The sequence below is a fragment of the Miscanthus floridulus genome, chromosome 8 (genome assembly GCF_019320115.1).
Source record: "Miscanthus floridulus cultivar M001 chromosome 8, ASM1932011v1, whole genome shotgun sequence".
Taxonomy (NCBI): Eukaryota; Viridiplantae; Streptophyta; class Magnoliopsida; order Poales; family Poaceae; genus Miscanthus; species Miscanthus floridulus.
In genome coordinates, this window is record NC_089587.1 from 119,603,102 (window position 1) to 119,622,799 (window position 19,698).

Consider the following 19,698-nt stretch of genomic DNA (forward strand, 5'->3'; position numbering starts at 1 on the left):
ACAGATATTCATGTCTTAAGAAGACCGCCTCTACTAATCAATGATTATGCGGCCACTTTAGGACACCTGCCTCTATAGATAATTTTTAGAGGCAGCATTTGCCTAGAGGCTACATGGCCATTTACGGAGGCGGTCTCTTGATGTGCCCGCGCCTTCGCTAATCAAAGATGTAGTCTCCTAAAATCCTTTTTTGTGGTAGCGATAGAGGATGTCGTGGTGGTGGGAACTCTATGAGCATTGGGAGCTCGTGTATATAGAAATAGTGAACACAAGTGCTTGTGCAGGGGTGAGAAGAAGTTGACCGTCGAGTCATAGGTATAGGCATGGTACCATGGTGTGGTGGAGGAGGGACTCGAGTAGGAGTGGGGACATTTGGATCATATAGTTATATGGGAACCGCCCGCGGCAATGGCCTCCATCGGCGGGAGCATGAGTTAGAGCGAGTGTGAGAGCAAAAGTATAGTAGAGGGCTATGGGTTGGGCTGAATGCTGAGGTGGAGAAAAGAGCGGAGAGAAAAGAGAAACAAGTTACGATCAGCTTATGCACAAGAACTAATAAACTTTATGAGAGAAAAGTGAGTTCTAAAGTGAGACAACTACCGTATGAGAGGGCTCATAGGTAGGCTATAAATGTACATACAATCGACTCAAGGTTGTGTTATTAACCTCGCTCAGAAAATTAATGGGTAAGGTGAAAGCTGACTGGCTCACACTTCCATGCGTATATCGTATAAAAAACTTTTGAAGATGCTTAAAAAAACTTCCATATGGCCAAACATATATTTGGTTTTGACAATTAGATGGTTAAAAATTTCTGATTGTTTTGGTTTTGTGGTCGAAAACATACTCTAATAATAATGGGATGGTCAAAAGTTGACATCTTTTTAATTAAAACAACCAAGGAGGCAAAGGAATAGGTGGAGCAGTAATATATTCTTCATGCAAGATCCAGATTTCTATTTTATTTGGGGGCATGTGGTGTGCCACCCACGTTAGTTTCAATGTATATTAAGTTAGCTGTATCATATATTCATTAGGGCTGGCATCTATCCATAGAATACGAAATGGGATAATAGTTACTTATTAGTTAGGATCGGAGCATCAGCTCACATGCAAACAAATAGGGTATAAATAGATTTATCTCGTTTTTCGTCCAATAGCCTGCCTGCTGGTTGGTCGTCACGATCACTTTGTGCTTCTTTGCTTGTTTTGTTGTGGCCTTTTATTTTTTATTTTTTATCAGCGTGGCAACTGGCAAGTAAGATCTGTGTGTTACATGTTGCATCTGAGCTCGCCGTACCTGGCCATCAGATCCATGGTACGCAGCAGCTGGAAAAGACGCACTCTTCAATGAACAAAAGCGGCTTGCTCAGCAGGTGGGCAGGCAGCCGGCGCGAGTTCGATTCTCTAGCGTCTGTCACCGGGGTTTGAGTCTCTAAATAAATTCGGTTGCCTCTCGCGTAGAGCTATAAAGGGAATGTGACATGTCTCGTCGTCCACAGGTTCATGGTTGAACCCAGTGATTTCACAAAGGACACGATCCAGTGATCTGGGTATAGTTGTATGTTTGCTTTTGTACGTGTAATGTGAGTGTGGTGTGCGTGTGTAGGGTTGGTGTGTGTCTGTACATAAGCAGATACTACAGTTGTACCCAAATAAGAGGCGCACAAAAAAAGCGTGCTCATGCACATTTCATATTATAAGACTGTCTCCAATAAAGAGACCCAAACCTAAAATGGGTAGCGAAAGATCCAAAATCAGCCTCCAACAGAATACCTATTTTGGGTTGTATGAGATACAACCCAAATATGAGTATCTTCTCTCCTGAAAACCCATTTACGGAAAGGATTCTCTAATAGGTCTTGTTGTTGTACAAGATGTCGAATATGTATTGAACTTTTTGTCTGTAATGCTACACAAGACGAATGGATCTTGTATTTTAGGCGTGGTTGCTGAAGATAGCCTAACTGACTGTGACACCCATAATCTATCAGCTAGCGGTTGCCGGCCAACGCTTCTGCTTTTGTTTTGAATATATTATTAAATACAAATATACAAAAATAAGTAATTGGCGAGTGTTACCTGCATGCTTGGGTGTAATATTCCTGAAAGAACCTTTTCACGACTAGAGGTGTACATGAAACCGACTGTGTAAGCCCTTGTTTAGTTTGCAAAATATCCTAAAATATACTGTTGCTATGAAGTAGGCCAAAATATGAGCAATAGAACTTTTCATGGGGTGTTTAGTTCCCAAAATCTGAAAACATACTGTACACCATTTAATGAACTGCATGCATCTTATTAATGGCATGCATGCATGAACTTGAATGCAAGTAAGCAAGGTTTTACATCCAGGCAGGCAATGTCAACAAATGCATGTCATTGCTGGGGTCATGGAGCCTCATCAACAGTACAGCAATGAACAGAAACCAACTATTATTGGTAAACAAATGAAATGGCACAGGCTAATGCCGGCACATACTTACACAGTCAAATAATTACATTGTTTGTTGGACAAAAAAATACAATTACAGCCAAATAAATTGACAGTTACAAAGTCGCCTCCAAAATGACGACCACATCATGTTCGATTAGCCAAACCGATTGCGATGGATTCCCGAAATGCATTCATAAGCTCCGAATCAGAACAACCGCTTGGAGGAATAGTTTCGGGCTGATCGGCACCGGCTTCTGCCGGCACATAGTTGTCATCCCGGTCACACCGAGCAAAGTGCCGATCCCCTATGCCACTCACCCTTATGAAGTTATGCAGGGCACAACATGCAACAATGATTTGACTTTGTATATGGGGGGCATAACTAGGGACTTCTTTCATCATCCGCCACTTTATTTTCAACACTCCAAACGACCTTTCTATGACATTCCTAAGTGACGAATGTGCATAATTGAAGATCTTAGTTTTACCTTGTGGTTCTGGTGCCTCTCGGTACTCTTGTAGGTGGTACTTTGTTCCCTTGTACGGTGCAAAATAACCTGGTCGGTTAGCGTACCCCGAGTCCACAAGGTAATATTTGCCTATCACATTGAAACAACAGTTAGTATCACGAACTTGTCCTCGCATGCACAAAAGTACAACCAAGTAATTGTATACCTGTTGGTGGATGTGGAAACATGTTGCTGTATGTTGTTGTCGCATCAGTGAAGACCCTCATGTCATGTACTGAACCCGGCCAGCCAGCTAACACGAATGTAAACCGCATGTCGAAGTCACACACAGCCAAGACATTCTGTGTTGTCATCCCCTTGCGGCACAGGTGCTGCACAAACTTATCACTAGGCACCACACAGGGGACATGAGTCCCATCTATCGCCCCTATGCAGTCCTTGAAGTAGGGATAGAACCTATGATTTCTTAGCCTATCATGCATAGTGCTGAAATGCGGGTCATTAGGCCTAATGATGTCAGAAGCAAGTTTGACAACAGACTTCAACACCCTATGAAACATGCTATGCACAGTCCCCAGTGACCTCTCAAACCTGTCCTCGGCTTGCCTAACAGATTGTGGAGCCTCCACCATCCACAGAAACATCCCAAGGGCTTCAATAGATGTGGATTTGCTATTAGATTTCAGCCCATATGATTGTACCAACACATCATGCAGACTGTGGAACATATCAGGGCTCATTCTGAACATGTTATAACAGGCCTTCCTATTTCCTAGTTTACTATGTACCCATTCCAAACCACTAATGACTGGCTGTCTATACTCTGACCTTGACAAGTGCTTGTCAATGTGGTAGGCGTACTAGTACATACCGTACAGGAAAGCATCGTCATCATCCTCCGCCTCCATCTAGTCACTGATGAACTCGTCCAAATCATTCTCATAACAATCTTGCCTCGAGGACATCATCCCAGTCACTATTACTTGGACATCCTCCTGTCAAAACGAAAACAGTTCACGTCAGTTTTCAACATCAACTAGGCAACATTAGCATGCATCCCTATTCAAACTGACTCATGCCAGTTACTCAAACTCATGCACTACATACATCAACATATCATAGCCATATCCAATCATACTACAAATAACTAGTTCAAGTGTTCGACATGACATACTTAGGTCAATGACCAAAGACACCCACCACACCTCACATAGTTCTAATGACATAACTTAGTAACTACGTAGAAAGCTTAAGAAAATAAGGTCTAGGGGAGGACCCCGATGTATTGCTTAATCGTCAGCATCCTTCCTTGGGGCGAGGAGCTTATGAAGAAGTTCATAACAGGCTCACTCTGCACGATCTTGAGCATGGCCATCCACTCAGCTGGGGTCTCTTTAGTTGCACCACATTGTCTTGCCAATTGTAGCACTAGTTCCACCTTCCTCTCCAGCGCCTTGCTGTTGTCCTCAATTTTTTGGTTCCTCTCTTGCCACATTGCTGTCATCCTCTCAAGCCTCTGCCTTGAAATCTCATTGTGTTCCTTCATGTGACCATCCATGGTCCTGACAGCGGGGCTCTTGGACCGCTTGCTAGGGCTAGAGGCAGTTGTGCTGGTGCTGCTTGCCCTCTTAGTACCGACACTAAGCGGCGTAAGTTGGTCGTCGTGCTCATCATTGGAGTCGTCATCCGAACTTTGAACGTCAACTGTATTGCTTTGGGAAGGACAGAACGATGTTGAGCCATCAACAGCGTTGCCGGCGAACATGCGGTCCAAATCGTCTAAGTACGGAGGCCACCCGTCCTTGAGCTTCTTCCACTCCGGGTGTCCCTGAAAAACCGGCATAGGTGAATCATTGTATAGTAACATTTGAACACTACATGATTGAACATAAGATTGCTTACGTACCACCATACGAGAGTCCCACCAAGCATCAGTAGCAAGGATGGAGCCATCGTCTCGCCTGCCTAAGCCAGTGCCTTTCCGGAGGTCGTTGATAAAATGCCACAAATGCTTGAGCTGGCGTAACTTACTCTTGAACTGGTCCTTGTCATGAACCAAGGTTGTTGCTGCATAGTACCTTGCAATCATATCTCTCCACCCTGACTTGTTCATGCAGCCACGGATATAGTTGCCACTGTCAATTTGGTGGCACCAGATTTGACATAACTTGCTTATATTGGGCTCTGACCAGTTCCCCCTGTCGTTCCTAGCCTAAACGATTTCATAAGAAATAATTTCACACCGACGAACAGGCTAAGATGGGGAGAACAGCAAATGCTTCGAACACAATAGTATACATGAGCTTATGAAGATAGACGATGGGTGAGGAAAACTACCGGGATGTGACCCACGGGGGTAGCATGCATCGGGTTGACGATGTCGTCGTCCACCTGTGGGAGAGCCCCGCGATGGCGGCGACACCGGACCCTTCCTCCACCGTCGACGACTGAGGCAGAGGCGCGACCACGATGGCCGCGCGGCACTTGGTCGCCTCCGACAGCTTCTGATGTGGCGCGGCCTCCCGTCCCGTCGTGGCCTCCTCCAAAGCGGGCGCTGGGAGGCTGCTCATAGGTGAGGTTCCGCCGCCGAGGAACACGAACCGGAGGTGGCCCCATCTGGCTACCAGCAGGGTCTGACCGAGGGTCGGCGTCGTAGCCGTCCATGGCAGCCCATCCCCCACCGTCGTTGAGGTCTAGGGAATCCAGGCCCCAGCGCGGAGGGTTGACGCCGCTGGACCCCGTGAAGGGTGGCGCCGGGTCAGTGAAGCCCTCGTACACCGACGAACCCAAAACCGGGTTCGCCCCCCGCAGGAAGTTTCGCGTGCCGTCGTTGCTGCCGGAGCCGCCGCCGAAGTTCGCGCTGCCGCCTCCGTTGTAGCCGTCATCAGGGAAGCCGTCCATCTAGGACGCCGTGGCCGTGCAGCGACTGGATTCGGCCACGCCTCTCGTAGATCTACCGGCCGAGGTGGTGGATCTAGGCGGGCACGTGCGCTACCTTCGACGGCGAGCGGCGGGACCGTCGAGGCGAGATGCGTGCGGGGGGAGAGCGGGGCTAGGGTTGACGAATGCGGGAATGGAGGGGTCCTGCCTGCCGACACCCGAAGCCACGCGGTTTTGCGGCACCCATTGGGCCTCACGCCGAAAACGTACGCGGGCCGCTTTTCACCCCCCCCCCCGTTTAGTTCCGAACTCCAAAAACTGGCCCAATTTCGGAATTTGGGTCCCCAACTAAACACGGGCTAAACAAGGTACCAAGTGGTGGTGTTGAGGATCAGTCCTAGCGTGTAGTACAAGTAGTCTACTTGTACGGATCGGAATCGGCACAACCAGTCCTAAAAGAAGTAAAGATAAAGGAGGTGAATTAGGATGCTTAAAAGTTAAGCTCTGCTCAAGATACGGATCGGAATCGGCACAACCAGTCCTAAAAGAAGTAAAGATAAAGGAGGTGAATTAGGATGCTTAAAAGTTAAGCTCTGCTCAAGATACAAACTTAAACATGTATATCTACAGTGATGTACCCAAAGGTTTGTTTAGTGTGACTACTCTATTGCCCAAAGAGTTTTTTTACTTATCATCAAGCACTACTATAAATAGAATTTAGGAGGCAGCTAGTTTTATTAACGAAGGCGTTAACAAAATGTACTTGTCTCCTAAAACACTTAGTGATTTTTGGAGGTGGTCGTTTTATTTATAGAGACAATAAAAATGATCCTTCTTTCAAAATCGATTTATAGAGGTGAGCCTCTTAAAAGGTCTAAATCCGAAAATAAGTCCTATTTTTAGAGGTTGGCCTCTTAAGAGGCCTGTCTCTGTTAATACATCAAAGCCCGCACACGACCCATTAGATCCAGCCACTCACCGAACCCTAGCTAAGTCTTCTTTATCTCCGTCCCCTCAGCAGCAGTCATCCATCGTGGCTCCCTCTCCTCTGACCTACCTCTCCTCTCCACTCCCTTCCCTTCTAACTCATACTCACGAGATCTAGCGCGGCCCATTGACAAGCCTCAACCACGTCGCGTAGCGCCGTTATGCTTTCATTCAACTAGCAAAATTACTAAATCCTTGCTAGGGTCCATATTTCTCACATCATAATATACCCAAACTACTGCCATACTCACTAGATCACTCTCCACGTAGGTCAGATATTTTTCTAGATAGATCCATGACAGACTCAATTCTCATTTTTTTCAAGAAGTGAAACATCTTTTAAGTTTGACCAAATAAAAAGTGCTAACATTTACAATATTAAATAAGTATCAGTAGATTAACCCCGTAATACATTTTTATAGTAAACCTATTTGGACACATAAATATAAATATAATCAAACTTAAAAAAATTTAACTTGGTTCAAATTTAGAAGTACACTCTTTTGGGGAGTGAGATTAAACACTTACCTGGAGTTAACTTTAAGGATATATTTTTGTCACATATGAAGCTAAAAATGTTTTAATATGAAGGAGTCCACATGTCATGTGACGGCGGCTACTTGCTGATTGGTTCATTAGTCACCATCTGAATGATAAAGTGACCGCATAGTGGCAGCAGCTAATAACAACAACAACAACAACAACAACAACAACAACAACAACAACAACAACAACAACAACAAAGCCTTTTAGTCCCAAGCAAGTTAAGATAGACTAAAGTTGAAACCCAACATGAGCCCGTAGTCACAGTTCAGGCACGTCAATAGCTGCTTTCCAAACACTCCTATCTAAATAAAGATCTTTAGGTATATCCTAACCCTTTAAATCTCTTTTTATTACCTCCCCCATGTCAGCTTCGGTCTTCCTCTACCTCTGCTCACATCGGTACCTTGACTTAGGATTCCACAATGCACTGGTGCCTCTGAAGTCTCCTTTGAACATGGCCAAACCACCTCAACCTATATTGAATAAACTTTTCTTCAATTGGTCCTACCCCTAGACGGTCCCGTATATCATCGTTCCGAACTCGGTCCATCCTTGTGTGACCACAAATCAATCGCAATATACGTATTTCCGTGACACTCAGTTGTTGTAGGCCAACATTCTGCTCCATACAATATACACTACAAGGTTTTACCCCTGATGCAATGGCCTAAAAGCGTTGCAATATACCAAAAATAGTTGCGATAGATAAAATTGCAACACTTTTTTTCGTTGGCAGACGTTGCCATAGTAACCGTGGCAAAAGGTTTGCCCAACGACTCTCTTTGGTGTTGTAATAGTTTTTCCCCTATTGCAACACCAGAAATACCTATTGCAACGAACCTAAAGTGTGGCAATAGGTGCACTAGCAACGATATTTGGTGTTGCAATAGACCTTATTGCCACGCATCAATAGCATTGCAATAGATGGACTCTCTATTGCCACGCTATCTCGGTGGTTGCTATAGGTGGAACCGTCTATTGCCACGATAAATATTTGGTTGCTAAAGGTAGCCTCTCTATTGCAACGATCAATACTGGTTGCTATAGGTGGAACCGTCTATTGCCACGATAAATATTTGGTTGCTAGAGGTAGCCTCTCTATTGCAACACTAAACATTGTGGTTGCTATAGGTGCATCCGTCTATTGCCACAGTAAATGTTTGGTTGCTACAGGTTGCCTCTCTATTGCAACGATCAATACTTGATGCTATTGTTGGACCCTCTATTGCCACGCTAACTATTATGTTGCTACAGTTTGGAGACTCTATTGCAACGCCCACTATTTCGTTGGTATGATGTTTTTTGCAACACTGTTTGTTTGTTGATATATCATATATTGCAACGTCAAATTATTTTGTCGATAGTCCATATTGCAACGCTTTGTTTGCTTCAAACAATAATTACATGCCGAACAATATATGATAAAAGAAGCATTTAGACATCCATTAATCCAAAATATGCTTTGTTCATACAACTCATTAATGAAACCACATCCAATGTCAAACTTAGTTGATAACACACGCACAACAACTGAAACACATAAGGTATCTGATGCATAGTAGCTACTTTGAACAATTCAAAATGTAATAAGCTATGTGTAGCACTGTAGCAAAGGTTGGCTTGACATTGACCGTCCATCAGTTGTGCGCTCCACTCAAACTCTATCTTGCTCCTGGAAAGAATCATTAACATTGGTATATGCATCAGATAAATTGAAATTGTACTATTTTGGCAACATGGACTCAACAAAGTAAGCAATTTGGAATCTTAAACTAAAGACTAATAGGTTTGCAAATTTGCAGAATCATTGAAAAGTAAAATTCCTCATCAAAAGCTATATGATAAAAAATGCTCTACAACATTGATCTTCATTTAAGAACATCCACAATGAGAACATCTACCATATGATTTTTATTTGATTTTATCAAGCCTAGAAGACAATCAGGTATATACAAAAAAAAAAACATTCAAGCTGACAACATATACGAAAACCATATACAATTTCAAAGCTGATACAGAAACATTCAGAGGTAGTAGAGTGGCAAAAAAAATCACATGTGCATTACCGACTTGTTGATAAATACTACACTAATCCATATCTTCAGTTCATAGGCAACTGCAAGTTTAATATGCAGCTCATGATGGCACTTGATTACCCAGAAGTTTCTGAGAACATTTCTCCCTTGTACATCCTCTGCACGAAGTCTGATCTTCCTGTACGCTTGGTCTTCATCACTCTGAAGATCAGCCAAGGAGACCTCAAATACTCTGTGCTTTAAACCCTCAGAGGCAATCTGAAAACAAACAGAAGAAATTGAGATAGAGGCAGTCATGGAATCACAAAAAAGGATAAAATAGATACTTTGAATTGATTAATTGAAGATTACGATAAAGCTACAAAGGAACCAACAGGGTCATCGAAGATTACTGATCCTCAACTCAAGTCTAGTAACAATCCAATAACTCAGTCCAACAAATGATCTATATCTTAGAAAGTCAACATAAAACATTTTTAAAGCTACCTAACCAAATAGGGGCATTGATTCTTTACCACAAATAGTGATACATAGAGAAAATGGACCAAAGAGTAAATAATCTTAGGGCTTCCAACCTATTATATGAACAAATAACAAATCTGACAGCCTACAGAGGTCTCATCTTACAGAGCAAATACTACACAACCAAGGTCTGAGTGAAATAGTACTACTGTAAATCAGGTACAATATCTAAATAAAAAGTATTGATAGAAATGCCAGATACAGTTGGTTGTTGGTATGATTTCACAGCAGTGAAGTCAAGATACATGGATCAGTGCATCCATTCTGGCATGCAAATTTATAAGTCTGACCTGACTGAATAAGTGCCCTAACAAATGGATATGGTAAGGTTCAGCAATGCATCTCAGCTACTAATCAATCACTACTTCACCACAATACACGAAGGCAATAGTATGATACCCAAACAGAGTGAGAAGGTGAAGAGCGGGCATACCTTGGTGCCCTGTGTCCTAGAGACTAGGGTCTTGCCGATGTTGCGCACGCTGAAGACCGACGGAGCCTTGATATCATACCAATCCTTTTTGCTGAAAGGATCCACGCTGCAAGGCAAGAGACACAGACACACCAAGAAAATGGGTCAGCGCCGGCCAGAGGAGGCCAAAGAACAGCTGATAATGAATGTCATGCATCATTCAGTTCATAGTACAGCCAAAAAGGATTTTGAAGTAGCCAGAAAACATCATAAATTGGCTAGAATTCGACACCAGATGCAGTGAAATCCGACACCAGATGCAGTGAAATTCGAGGGACAATTTTAGATTAGAATGTGTGTAACGTGGATAAAATCCAGTAGTTCTGAAGTATTCTTCAGGTAATCAACAGTCAAAAGTTGCTGCACCCAACCCGACACAACTAAGAAAAAATAACTATCAAATAGTTCCGCAGTTTAGCATGGAACAAATGGGCACATCAATATCATAGGCCTAGTGTCCTCGCTCAAAGAAATCATGTGACGTGATAATATTACAAGGTGATGAATGGTCATCTGCGCACCAAAAGGTCCACAAGAGCAAAATCTGACCATCTCTGAACGTTATATTCCTGGTTTCCGATCCACAGACTGAAGAGGATAAGGGGGCCAGATACTCATGTCTTCTTCTTGCCTCCCTTCTTGCCCTTGGAGATACGCTTATTCTTCCCAACCGCCATTGCTGCTGCGAGAGCTCGTCGTTGCGTCCGTGCGGCGGCGAGGGGGGCAGCACGGTGTCCGTGACGAGAGGAGGCGCGACTGGCTACGGGACGACGCTAGGGAATGGGGTGGATCCAGAAGACGATGAGCACCAGAGCCAGATTTGGAACGGAGATGAGGGGATGTTGTTGTTCTTTGGAAACACATACTATAGAATTTTAACCAGAGCCACCGTCGTCCTCCTCGAGCTCCCTCCACCGGATAGTCCTCCTCGACCCCATCGAGGAGTACCCGTCCCCACCCGGCCGCCGTGCCATCCCATGAGGGAACCCAAGGCAGGAGGCCACCGTGACGACGGCTGGGCGCATCAGCAACTGCTCTGGGAGGCCGGGCCGGTGGAGGCGGGGGCCGGAGGGAGGGGAGGGTGTCCGCCGCGGCAGTCGATGGCGGGAGGAGATGAGGGCGCGGCGGTCGGCGGAGGAGGAGGAGATGGGGGCGCGACGGCGGCTGAGGAGGTGCGGTCTGTGGTGGAGAAAACGACCTATGGTGGATGAGATTACGAGATGCGGTTGGCGCAGGCGCGGGATGAGATTACGAAAATATCTAAAAATTTGACTGTACAAAATTTTTGGGCTGGCGCCGTTGAACCGAACGAGGCTGAGGGGCACCAAACTTAATTCAGCTCAGCGTCTGAAAAGCTTATGTGAAGCAATTTTTTTAAAATAAAAAATTAAGGCATCTTTATGAAACAACTTGTATATAAACTATATTAAATACGATGAATACATTTTTCAAATGTAATAGGCAACATATAAGTTGTCACGTAGGAGTTTGAATAATTTCTAAGTAGGTTTGGTATTTTCTATTATTTAATTGACTTTCTATGTCTTTATTGAAAGTAATCCTAAGTTGAACTACGTGTCCCTCTAATAAGATTCGAAAAATTGCACAAAAATATTTTTTAGATTCATATGTTCCATTACAGACCATGTATCATAGATGGAGAAAAATTATGTTGTCTTCTAGAGACAATTCAAAATTTTATCTCCAAAATAGCACATAATAATTACAATAATATCTAAATTTGATCCAAAAATTCTACAAATTGATGTGGCAACATATTTTTGGTTCATAATTAAGCTTGTAAAAAAATTAAGTATTTTGATAAAGTTGGAGCATACATTGTTTACAAATGGAGACATCCCTCACATAGTTCGTAGTAACTCAAGTCAAACTTTGAGATTTAAGTAGCTGTGGGGGTATTAACCCCTATACCCTTACGGCTAGGCTAGAGCCGGCCCAGACCAGAGGGCCTGGCCCGTTAGAAGACGACGCACAGCTCAGCCAATCTGTTTGGAGTCCCGCACAAAGAATCAAGGCAGATTTAGAGATTAAGCAAGATCCTAGTCGGTTAGAATATGAATCCTTATCCGGCCACCTATGACAATTATAACTGTTTAGGATTAGTTTCTAGATCTATAAACTCTGCCCCCGGATTATATAAGGCGGGCAGGGGACCCCTCTAAAAAACATCTATCATTGACATACAACAATACAATCAGACGCATGACGTAGGTATTATGCCTTTACGATGGCCGAACCTGGATAAAATCTTGTGTTTGTCTTGCGTCACCATCTTGTTTGTAGCTTGCGCATCTGTCTGCCGATAATCTACTACTTTGGGCATACCCCTAGGTAGACTGCCGACCATATTTCATCGACAGTGGCGCGCTAGGTAGGGGGCATGCGTACTGCTCTCCAGGCGAACAAGATGGTTATCATCCCCGGTTCCATGGCTACGCCGAACGGCCTCACGTTCACCATCGGCCAGATCACCTGGACCACTGGCTCCGACGACTTCATCGCCATGACCCCGGAGGAGTGCGGGTTCAATCTACGCCGACCACTGCTTCACCTGCATCGGCTACGGCTCCGACCATGGTGGATCTGGCTCCGACCACGGTGGATCTGGCTCCGACCACGGTGGATCTGGCTCCGACCATGCCAGCATCGTCTTTAGCCACGCCGATAACCCGTCGTCCGCTTCCTCGCTACAAAAGGAGGCAGATCGACAACACTGACTTGCTCGACTCCATCGATCGGGTCGGCACCAAACTTACCGAAACCCTGGCTCTGGTAAGTTCGATTCAAAGTCAACCTAATGAGCAGGTAACTACGACCCACAACAAATCTACCCGACCAGCTCGGGCCAGTCGTCCTACACGACTCGGTACGGATCTCGTGGTCACATCTACTCCTGAAGGGTGCTCCGTTCATTGCTGGCCAGCCCCTATGATGGGTCTCCGGCTCTCCAAGTATGAAGCCTCGATGGAGAACCACCAGGTCCAGCCCTACGGCTCTCCAAGTACGATCGTGCATCCCATGAAAGCTATCGCCGTATGGAATATGATACTGCCCACGGCCCTCCGAGGTTGAAGCAATTTACTCCGCACCTTCGCCAAGTCATATGGCCCAAGAACTTCAAGCTCAAAAAACTTTAGAAGTACGACGGTAAGGAGAACCCCGAATTATGGGTCATGCTCTAGGAAACTGCGTGCAGATCAGCCATGGCTAACGAGCACGTCATGTCTAACTACTTCCTAGTCGCTGTCAGCCATGCAGGTCACCAATGGCTGGTCAGCTTGCCAGCGAACTACTTTGATTCTTGGTAAGAGCTCAAGCAAGCTTTCATCGACAACTTCATTGCTACTTGCAAGCAACCCGCAACAAATATGATCTGCAGCGGATTCAAGACCGGAAAGATGAGCCACTATGCAAGTACGTCCGGCATTTCTCAGAGATGTGCATCAAGGTCCCGTCAATCTCCGACAACAAGGCAATCGAGGCTTTCATCACTGGTCTCCGCTTCCATGATGCCCTACGGGACAAGCTCCTTCGCAAGAGACCTGAATCAGTCACAGCGCTCCTGGCCACTGCCAAGAAATATGCAGATGCCGACAATGCTAAAAAGATAATCATCGAAGAAGCAGTAAGGGTTGCACGCTCCGACCACCCCCACACCACGACGACTACTGCGACAACCGTGGTTGGAACGATAATTTTGATCGCCGCAACCAGCGCAACGACCCCCACGACCACCGCGACTAGCGTAATCAGCAGCGTAATTGCCATGACAATTATAGGGGCAAGCGTGCTCGGGAAGACGACGGCGAGGTCAACACTGTTAAGAAAGGTGGCGGACGTTGCAACTACGAAGAAGACTACGCCAAAGCATTGAAAGGACCCTGCCAGCTCCACCCCAAGTCAAACCATACCATAGAGAATTGCTGCATTTTCAAGTCTATCTACACGTGTCAACAGGCTCCAGATACGTCCGACAAGCCTAACGACGTAGGGGAACAGCGCAACAAAGACAACGATGATGAAGACGTAGATCCCTGTCACAAGTACGTCAAGCCAACCGATCGCGTCCACACCATCATTGAAGGCAAAGTGTCCATCGAGACCAAACGAGAACGCAAGCTGCTCGCCCGTGCCTGCTTGAACGTGGCCAACACCGACAACCTCATCGCCGATCCGCGGCTCCCTCCTTGGTCTCACCGCGAGATCTCCTTCAGCAGAAAGGACCAATAGGCTGCAATACCTAAGCCAGGACATTTTCCCCTGGTCCTCGATCCTTATATCAACAAGGTTTAGTTCGATAGAGTGCTGATTGACGGTGGTAGTTCCATCGATATACTGTTCAAGAATAGTCTGCCAGCCCTGAAGATAACCCAGGTGGATCTCAAACTATATGAGGCACAGTTCTGGGGTGTCCTCCCCGGACAGAGCTCTACACCTCTCGGGCAGATCATGCTACCTGTGCAGTTTGGTACCCCGGACCACTTCCACACCGACTACGTCAACTTCGTGGTCGTTGACTTCGATGGCTCCTACCATGCTATCCTTGGTCGACCATCGCTCACCAAATTCATGGCCATACCTCACTATAGGTATTTGGTACTCAAGATGCCTACCGAGAAAGGAATTTTTACTCTCAGGGGCAACGTATACGTAGCTTATACCTACGAGGACGACAACTTCAAAATAGCAGAGGCTCACGACCTCTCTATTTGCATGGCTGAGACCATGCTCGATGCCAAGAAGACCTCAGCCGACCACCTGGAGATCCCAGAGCTCGACGCTCCACGCAAGAACATCAAGTCTAAGGAGCACAAGGCGATCTAGCTAGTCGACGGTGATCCTAGCAAAACGACCCTTATCAGGGCCAACCTGGATCCTAAATAGGAAGATGCGCTCGTCAGGTTCTTGAGGAGCAACGTGTGTTCACATGGAAACCTGCCGACATGCCCGGTGTACCTTAGAACTTGATCGATCACTCCTTGAATGTCAACGGCAAGCCCAAACCTATCAAGCAGAAGCTACGATGGTTCGCTCGCAACAAGAAGGAGGCGATTAGGGTAGAAGTTACATGGCTTTTGGCAGCCGGATTTATCAAAGAAGTGTATCATCTAGAGTGGTTAGCCAACCTGGTTCTTGTACGCAAAAAGAATAATGCATGGAGAATATGTGTTGATTACACTGATCTCAACAAACACTACCCCAAAGACCCCTTCGGCTTACCTCGCATAGACGAGGTCGTAGATTCAACCACCGGTTGCGAGCTGCTTTCCTTTCTCGATTGCTACTCTGGTTATCACCAGATCGCTCTAAAAAAGGATGACTAGATCAAGACACCCTTCATCACGCCTTTTGGCACTTACTTCTACACAACCATGTCATTTGGACTCAAGAACGCCGGGGCTACCTACCAACGCGCCATATAGGCCTGCCTTAAAGACGAGATAAAAGATGATCTTGTTGAGGCTTATGTTGATGATGTAGTTGTCAAAACCAAGGAAGCATGTACCCTTGTTGACAACCTCGAACGCACCTTTGTAGCCCTTAATACATTCCAATAGAAATTAAACCCAAAGAAGTGCATCTTTGGTGTTCCTTCTGGTATACTACTTGGCAACGTCGTCAGTCACGACGGCATATGCCCTAACCCGGAGAAAGTCAAAGCTGTCTTGGACATGAAGCCGCCCAAAAAGGTGAAAGATGTTCAGAAGCTTACCGAATGCATGGCTGCCCTCAGTCATTTCATATCAAGATTAGGCAAAAAGGATTACCGTTTTTTAAGCTGCTCAAAGCATCCGAGAAGTTTGGGTGGTCGGAGGAAGCAGACGCTGCCTTCACACAGCTGAAACAATACCTTACATCATCTCCAGTCCTCACTACTCCTAGAGAAGATGAAACTCTCCTACTTTACATTACGGCAACTAATCGAGTGGTCTCCACTACTATGGTGGTCGAGCGTGATGAGCCCGGCCACATCTACAAGGTACAGCAACCAATTTATTTCATCAGTGAGGTACTCAATGAATCCAAGACCAGGTACCCACAGGTCTAGAAACTGATCTACGCCATATTGATAACATCCCGAAAGTTGAAACATTACTTCGATGGATATCGGGTGGTGGTCATGACCGAGTATCCTCTAGGAGACATCATTCGCAATAAGGATGTGAATGCGAATGGGCGCATCGTCAAATGGGCAATGGAGCTATGCCCTTTCTCCTTGGAATTTGCAAGCCGTACTACAATCAAGTCTCAGGCACTTGTCGATTTCATCGTCGAGTGGACAGACTTAAGCACACCTGCCTCTTAGGGGTCCGATGAGTATTGGAAGATGTACTTCGATGGCTCTCTCAACATTGATGGCACAGGAGTAGGAGTCCTTTTCATGTCACCATCCAAGGAGCAGCTCTGATACGTCCTCTGGATTTATTTCCCGGCGTCTAATAATGCCGTCGAGTACGAAGCATGCCTGCATGGTCTACGCATTGCGGTCGAGCTCGACATCAAACGTCTCTATCTATGGAGACTCAGCCCTGGTCATCAACCAACTCAATAAGGATTGGGATACGAGTAGCGAAAAGGTGGATGCATACTGCAAATCGATCAGAAAGCTGGAAAGCAAGTTCTATGGCATCGAGTACACACATGTGGTCCGGGACAAAAATCAAGCAGCAGATGCGTTGTCAAAGTTAGGATCATCCTGAGCTACAGTCCCACATGGTGTATTCGTTCAAGACCTGCTCACGCCTTCCATCGAAGAGGAAGATCCCACGGTTGACAAGCCTCCAGACCAGCTTTTGGTGGCTATGGTTCCAGTGTCAAACACCATCGAACCACCTCCGACCACTAAGGAGCCTGACTGGAGAGTACCTTTCATCAAGTATCTGACAGATGGTAGCGGTTACACTGATTGGATAGAAAACGAACGCCTGATGAGTCGCAGTAAGTAGTATCTACTCATTGAAGGCAAATTGTGGCGAAAGAACGCAAAGGAGGAAATCTTGATGAAATGTATAACCCAGGAGGATGGCGAACATCTCCTAGACCAAATCCACTCTGGTTCCTATGGCAACCACATGGCCTCGAGAACGCTAGTTGGCAAGGCTTTCCGAGTAGGGTTCTATTGGCCGTCAGCTGTAGCCGATGCAGAGAAGCTAGTCCGCCATTGTGAGGGTTGTCAGTTCTTCGCCAAGAGAATCCACGTACCAGCACATGAGATTCAAACAATACCAGCCTCTTAGCCCTTCGCATGCTAGAGACTGGATATGATTGGGCCCTTCAAACCAGCTCCTAGGAAATTTATATGTGTCTTTGTGCTGATCGACAAATTTTCTAAGTGGATAGAGTACATGCCTCTGGTACAGGCATCTTTAGAAAAGGCTGTCACGTTCATCGACCAGGTCATCCACCACTTCGACATACCCAACAGCATCATCACTGATCTAGGTACTCAGTTCACCGGGAACGCTTTTTGGGACTTCTGCGATGAAAGGAGAATAGTAGTAAAATACGTCTCGGTGGCACACCCTAGAGCTAATGGACAGGTCGAGCGGGCAAATGGTATGATCTTGGACGCACTTAAGAAGAGGATGTATAGAGAAAATGACAAAGCTCTCGGAAGATGGCTCAAAGAGTTACCAGTCATGGTCTGGGGCCTCAGAATCCAGCCTAGTCGCAATACCGGTGTATCACCATACTTTATGGTTTATGGCACTAAGGCAGTGCTCCTAGCAGATATAGCCTTCAGATCAGCACGGGTAGAGAACTTCGACGAAGACAAGGCCAATGAAGTGCGGGAGCTGGAAGTAAATAGTGCAGAAGAGAAGTGGCTCGATTCTTACGTGCGTATAGCCAAATACCTTGCTATTTTGCATAGGTACTACAACAAGAACATCAAGGAGCGGTTCTTCATGGTTGGGGACCTGGTCTTGAAGTGGAAGATGAATCAGGTTGGTGTCCACAAACTCGCAACTCCATGGGAAGGGCCCTTCATGATCAAGGAAGTTACATGACCAACATCTTATAGGTTAGCTCACCTGGATGGTACAGACATACCCAATTCATGGCACATCGACAAGCTTAGGCATTTCTATGCTTAACTACTAAGATATGTACTCCTCTTGTACTTTTGATTTAATTTAATAAAGCTATTATGATTTCTCCGACCACTCTAATGTGTCACTTTGAAGTCTATTGTGATCCTAACTCAACCAGTCAAAATCGACCACCATTCCTTCCCGGGTTTTCGGAGCAGGCCCTATCTCCGGTTCCTCCCAACATGTGCATGGGATCTGCTCTCTACGCTATGGGTGATCGACAGGTCCCCTCTGGTTTGACTTGTTTGCATCTACATGTGCACAGGCTACGTACCTCACACTCCGACCATAGGACAAACCAGGGCCATACAAACCTATCAGGATGATGTGTCAACTAAACTGGTACAACTAAACAGAACGCTAACATGTTCTCACTTAGTTACACCAACACGAGATCCAAGCTTAAATATGTTTTCCACAAAATAAACAAGCTTATGCTGATATACAATTATGTTATTACAAGTTTGCCTGAAAAGGTCTAAGTTTATAATAACACAACTACATCTTCTTCTACAGCTATAGCCTATCCTATTGGCTGGTCGGGGCACGTGGCACCTGCTGCTCGCTAGGCCTAGCATCGTGCTCGAGTCTCGAGGACTCTTGTACTGGTCGAGCTGAAGAAGATGGACCCGTCGATGCCTGGCTGATCGAGACCGCAGGCTTCGTCAGTTGGCTTAAAACTAACGGCGCTTCCAGCTAACTTGTTGATGGCGTACCCTATACAGGTGCTGTCCCACCTCCACACAGGTTAATGTCACCAATTATTTTTGCCGACAAGTCCAGCTGGGTCATCCGAAGCTCCTCAGCCTTGTTTGGATGTATCTCCTTCGGGTATCCAGCCTCCAGGCGCTTGAGATCGATCAAGGGGTAGTGAGCACGCACCATGCTTAGCACATGTGTGCCTGTGTACTCACCCGCCTCCTTCATGAACTCCTGGAACCATCCCCATGCCTTTCAGCATCTATCGACCAGTCCGAGCTATGGCGTCCTTAGCACGTCCTCTATAAGTGCTGGGTCGATAAGGTTGAGGACCGGCAAAATGCCCGTTGCCACCTCCTGGCACCGGGTTTTCCATGTGTCCTGATCCTCAAAGATCTCTTGGCACCACGCCTTCCAGCCGTCACGATCTTTCATCGTGGCTTCCAGATGCTTCTTGGCATTGACTTTTAAAACTGTAAACCGCACAAGCCATTAAAACATCATACCATGACAAGATAAAGCGGGCAACAAAAGT

The 19,698-nt window shown here is 45.8% G+C and overlaps 1 protein-coding gene and 1 pseudogene across 4 annotated transcripts; both read right to left on the reverse strand.

Moving 5' to 3' along the window:
- Nucleotides 1–2,581: 2,581 nt before the first annotated feature.
- LOC136469818 (uncharacterized) lies at nt 2,582–5,808 on the reverse strand (annotated as a pseudogene).
- A 2,940-nt stretch (nt 5,809–8,748) lies between these two features.
- Nucleotides 8,749–11,573, reverse strand: LOC136473410 (small ribosomal subunit protein eS1z-like). Of its 4 annotated transcripts, none has more exons than XR_010762609.1 (4): nt 10,900–11,573; nt 10,312–10,417; nt 9,376–9,614; nt 8,749–8,992 (listed from the first exon to the last, which is right to left on the reverse strand). XR_010762609.1 is itself a non-coding variant. In XM_066471060.1 (4 exons), the coding sequence occupies exons 1-4, from the start codon at nt 11,327–11,329 to the stop codon at nt 8,975–8,977; spliced, it is 375 nt and encodes a 124-aa protein (XP_066327157.1). In that variant the 5' UTR covers nt 11,330–11,573; the 3' UTR covers nt 8,749–8,974. The 4 variants fall into 4 exon arrangements, 3 of the variants coding, with proteins under 3 accessions (XP_066327157.1, XP_066327156.1, XP_066327155.1); XM_066471060.1 differs by having other exon boundaries at nt 9,477–9,614; nt 11,217–11,573; XM_066471059.1 differs by having other exon boundaries at nt 9,387–9,614; nt 11,217–11,573.
- Between the last annotated feature and the right edge of the window lie 8,125 nt (nt 11,574–19,698).